At 47.0% G+C, this 5349-nt stretch overlaps 1 protein-coding gene across 1 annotated transcript; it reads left to right on the top strand.

The window, feature by feature from the left end:
* The first annotated feature begins 247 nt into the window (after window positions 1-247).
* ANKRD63 (ankyrin repeat domain 63) lies at window positions 248-3619 on the top strand. Its single transcript, XM_063947514.1, has one exon. It carries the CDS (start codon window positions 428-430, stop codon window positions 1379-1381), a length of 954 nt encoding a protein of 317 aa, XP_063803584.1. The 5' UTR covers window positions 248-427; the 3' UTR covers window positions 1382-3619.
* The last annotated feature ends 1730 nt before the right edge of the window (window positions 3620-5349 follow it).

Below are 5349 nucleotides of genomic sequence, written 5' to 3'. Positions count from 1 at the left end.
CAAAAGCAAATGTGTGTCAGGGCATGCTGTAATGCCTTCCACACCTTCCCCATGTAAAGAGGTCAGGGGTAGAAGTTGCTCATAGCAACCAATCATATTAATGATAGCTGCAATGATTGGTTCCCCTGCCCTCTTTAGGAGGTGTGACACTTCTCCCCTATGCTCAGTTCCCGGTGCAGGCTGTGGGGGAGTCTCCTCTCTCCGACCCTCCCCGGCCAGCAGCAGCAGCAGCAGCAGCAGCAGCAGCAGCAGCAGCATCACTGGTACCCGTTACTATGGCTACCATACACTATAAGAAGCGCTGGCTCCCGAGGCCCCGGGACTACTCGCCCGCACTGGGGGACCTGGTGATAACAGCAGCGGAACCCGGACACCACTGCTCCGCAGCCCGAGCGTCCACACCGAGCGCCGGCCGGCAGCCAGCACCATGCTCCGGCCCCGGGACCTCCGGCGCAGCTCCGGCACCCGCACCTTCCTGGACGCCATGCACGGGGGGAAGGTGCACCTGGCCCGCTTCGTGCTGGACGCTCTGGACCAGAGGATCGTGAACTCCCCGGCGGGGGAGCAGGGCCGGACCCCGCTCATGTTCGCTGTCTGCCTGCGGGAGGCCGAGCTCCGGAGCCGCTTCGTGCGGCTGCTGCTGGAGAAGGGCGCGGATGTGAACGGGCAGGACGAGGCGGGACGCACGGCGCTGAGCCTGGCCTGCGAGCTCGGCCACCTGGACGCCGTGAAGCTACTGGTGCAGCACAACGCGGACCCGGAGATCCCTGACCGCGCCGGGAACCGGGCGCTGATGTACGCCGCCTCCTGCGGCCGCAGCGCCGAGCTGCACTTCCTCCTGCGCTCCTACAAGCGCTTCGGGCTGCGGCTGGACGCCACCAACCGCGCCGGGGTGACGGCTCTGGACGCCGCCCGGGTGTCCGGGAATCGGGAGTGCGAGAGAGCCCTGTCCGGGTCCCGCAGAGGAGAGGCGGGAGCGAGGGGCGAGGACGGGGCGGCCCGCAGTCCCAAGCCTCTATCCCGGCAGATGCTGGAGCGCTTCGCCCGGCCCTTCTCCCACCGGAGGGAGGAGGAGGAGAGGAACCAGCACCGCGGCGTCCTCAGCCGCTCCACCAGCTGCTCCCCGGCCAGCACCGAGCCTAGAGAGACCCTGCGGGTCCCGGAGCACGGCATCCAGCGGGTGCACAGCTGGGACGGACCGACCAGGGAGGAAGCATCACCGTGCAGCCGCCTGCTCCGCCGGGTCACCTCTCCCGACTTCTGCCAGGGACTGTCCGGGGGCATCCTGCCCAGCTACCCCGGGGACCTGAGGCGGGGGAGGAGGGACAGCACCTGCAGCAGGAGCCAGCTCATAGTGCCCAGACAGGCTCTGACCCTGTGACATGGACACCTGGTGGTGGCAGCTGCTGCAGTGATGGGAGCAGTGGGCATCTGATGGGCAGTGACTGATGGACACTACAGCCGTGTGCTGCCACAGACTGGCTACACAGGAGGTGCTGCAGGGAAGGGCACTCTATCTGCAACTGGCAGCCACTGACCCTGTGACATGGGCACCTAATGATGGGAGCAGTGGGCATCTGATGGGCACTGACATGTGACTGGGTGCAACAGCTACACTCACCCCCTGACCACCCATATACTCTGTCATTACATTTATCAGCGGCTGGCAGGACAGACCTAAAGTCTTATGAGCATGTAACCCCTGAAGTGCCCAGAGTTGCAGTAGGAGGAATCCTGGTAAAAGCTCTGTGGGCTGGCACAGACAGCTGCTCTTGTAGTGATGGTTCTAGATGCTTCAGCATAGTACTTATTCATTCTTCCAGCGGGTATAGATATAAGAGGGGGCGGTGTGTGCCACATACTGTAGCATCTCACAGCAGGAATTCTATAGGGGGCAGCTAATAACAGCGTTGTCCCAAGCAATTAACTGTGAAGTAACCTGACTGCTAATAGCTAGTTGCTCACCCTAGAGACAAATCCAAATAATTGCATATATAGGGTTGGTTCCCATAATCCTCTTTTGTAAAAATAAATTAACACTTTGACTAAGTACCTTATTTCCTACCCTCTGTACTCTAATAACACAATATCACCACTCTGTAAACTACACACTATTTATTACAAGGAAATGCATGGGATAGGGAAGAATTTTCCATTGGTGCTAAGGCCAACGGAGTAAAAATGGTTAAGGAGTCATAAATTGACTTTTGGCACTTGTAGAAGGGGTCAGGCACCTACAGTGAGTCTGTAATGTCAGTGAGGCAATAAATGGCAATTTCTTGCCCGAAGATAGAGGTTATGTATTCTAAATTGTCTGGAAATTAAAGATACTATTATTATTCAGCCACTAATTTCAGGTCAAGGTAACATACCAGTAACCCAGTAAGCCATAGTACGGTCATTGTACAGCATAAGCTACAACATGAGGGTAAATTTACTAAGGTGGGAGATTTTTAGAACTGGTGATGTTGCCCATAGCAACCAATCAGATTATATCTATTATCTGCTAGAAGCAGCTAGATAAATGGTAAGTAGAATCTGATTGGTTGCCATGGGCAACATCACCAGTTCTAAAAATCTCCCACCTTAGTAAATTTACCCCCTGGTGTGCTATAAAGGAGTAGTATTTGGTAGGACAGTTTAACTGGGACGGAAGTCTTAAATCTCAATTAAAGAATGGGCAGTGAATGGCAGGTGGGACACGATATACGTGACTTACAGTTTATATGGATGTTAGAAAGACACATAAATAAACCATCCTGTGTGCCTCTCACCTCTTCTGAAATATAAAATACAATGGCCCAGATGTATCAAGCCTTGGATAGTGATATATTGCACATGGGACAGATTTATTAACCTGGAGAAGTGATAAGTGAAAGGTGATAACGCACCAGCCAATCATTACTGATTTGAACAATGACAGGAGCTGATTGGCTGCTGCGTTATAACCTTGCACTTATCATTTCTTTATCCTTTCTCCAGGCTTAATACATCTGCCCCAAAGCACCAACCAATCGGCTCCTAACTGTCATTTTTCAAACACAGCCTGTAACATGGCAGTTAGGAGCTGGTTAATTGGTTCTTTATCACCGTGCAATTTGCAGTATCACTCCCCAAGGCTTGATAAATCTGGCCCAATATAGTGTAATATGGGACCATATTATAGTGTAATATGGGCTTGATAAATCTGGCCCAATATAGTGTAATATGGGACCTGGAAAAAGTAGACCTTTCACAATCCATCCGTTTCAACGAACGGATTTGTTACAGGTCATCGTCAGTAAATACATTGTGTGGCCTAAATTTCTATAGCACATGAATACAATGCTCTTGTCTTCAGCGTATATAGATGTGGATTTCTGCTGCACTACAAGCAATGCATACTGGACATTACTTGGGTGTGATTGTTCTCATAATTTTCTTTGGAGATCACAAATGAGCAAAATTAATGATTTTATAATAGATGTGTATGGAAAGGTAAACTTTACATATGTAGAAAACCTTTTAGATGACCTTACACTGGATTAAGTGTATGTAACATCTGTACTTTGTATATGTTAAAAATATTTTTCCAAATTGTCTTCTAATAATTTTTTAAATGATAAAATTGTTTACATCACATCCTTGTTCATGAGGTTATTGGATCGTTTGCTCTTGTATTAAGGGTGGAAAACAAATGCATGAAAACATTGATCACAGATGTTTGCTGGGCATTACATGTTTTGTCCTTTTCATTAGGCAATAAACAGGCCAGGGTTTCAGGGAAATGTTTAACTCTGTTTATAATACACTTGAAATGTGACAATGATAACTTAAGTATATTCACTTACATGTTATGTCCATCATTTTGGCATTGCAACCTGGTTTATGCAATTTTTTAGTAACTTGTTTATTTAATTCATAGTTCTTATTGTAGTTGGGATACTAGACTAGGATTCTAAGGAATTACGTTGTTGCAAACACATGTGAATGTCCTGTTAGCCTCTCTTGACCACCTGTTAACAGTGGGCCACTTTGTGACCATACAATTTCTGGTTGGTTATTTGAAAGGGGATCCGGACTGAAAGTCGACAGTAACTAGGTCGACAGGTTGTCTAGGTCGACAGGGTCTTTAGGTCGACATGTTCTAGGTCGACAGGTCAAAAGGTCGACATGAGTTTAAAAAAAAAAAAAATATTTTTTTGAACCTTTTCATACTTAACGATCCACGTGGACTACGATTGGAACGGTAATCTGTGCCGAGCGAAGCGGTAGCGGAGCGAAGGCACCATGCCCGAAGCATGGCGAGCGAAGCGGTGCACTAATTGGGGTTCCCGGTCACTCTACGAAGAAAGCGACACCAAAATAACATTAAAAACTCATGTCGACCTTTTGACCTGTCGACCTAGAACATGTCGACCTAAAGACCCTGTCGACCTAGACACCCTGTCGACCTAGTTACTGTCGACCAATAGTGGCCGACCTAGACATTGTCGACCTAGTTACTGTCGACTTTCAATACCACACCCATTTGAAAGACCAGATTGTTCCAAGCCCAATACCCAGGTACACATTTACCAGGAATTATTTTCATAGATCATCTGACAAGTCTGTGATATTGCAACATATCGGTGCAACATTTTACTAGTGACCAAGATTAAACTGTGCTAGCCTTATTGGTCCCATACATTTGTGATTGATTGAATCAATTCCCTGATTTCTTTGTGGTCAGGGAATCCCGATTTACAAATCCTTACTAAAAAATGATTGGGATCTGCACATCAGGGATTTTCAACATGCAGAATTTCCCAAATTCCCCCGACAGATTGCTGATCAGCAAATCACAGAAATGCAGCACAGATGTATAGCCTGCATTGGACTATTTCAAATGCATACATTAAAATGTATTATGGAATAAATACGCAGTAAAATCCATTAAAACTAAACATACATTTAAACCCTAATTTAAATTGTTTGTAAAGTAAAAGGGAAATGGACCGTTCAATCTCATCCAAATTTCCCCATCAGCCAATAAAACCACATCCCATCGACTTTTCAGAAAGTAAAAGGACGTTTATAAAGAATAGAAAAAGACGGCAAAGCATACCATATTAGTTGTGATGGCGTAGAGAAGCTTTGCCTTGTTACTTATCAGGTATATTATTTGTCTTTCTAGTAAACAAACTTAAATATATTTTAGCAGGCTTGGTCTCTTTATTCTTGTAGCTCAGCCATTAAAACGTAAGTCTAAGCTTCCTGCACATAAATTGAAAACTTTCTGATTTGTCTGTTCTATATGTAACTATAAATATCATTGGTGGAAAACATTTCTTCAGCCAGTAACCAGTAATTTTTTTTTTTTTATACTAA

Source organism: Pseudophryne corroboree, chromosome 12 (genome assembly GCF_028390025.1).
Source record: "Pseudophryne corroboree isolate aPseCor3 chromosome 12, aPseCor3.hap2, whole genome shotgun sequence".
Lineage (NCBI taxonomy): Eukaryota > Metazoa > Chordata > Amphibia > Anura > Myobatrachidae > Pseudophryne > Pseudophryne corroboree.
The sequence above is the reverse complement of the archived record's forward strand: the minus strand, read 5'-3'. Positions and strand labels throughout refer to the sequence as shown.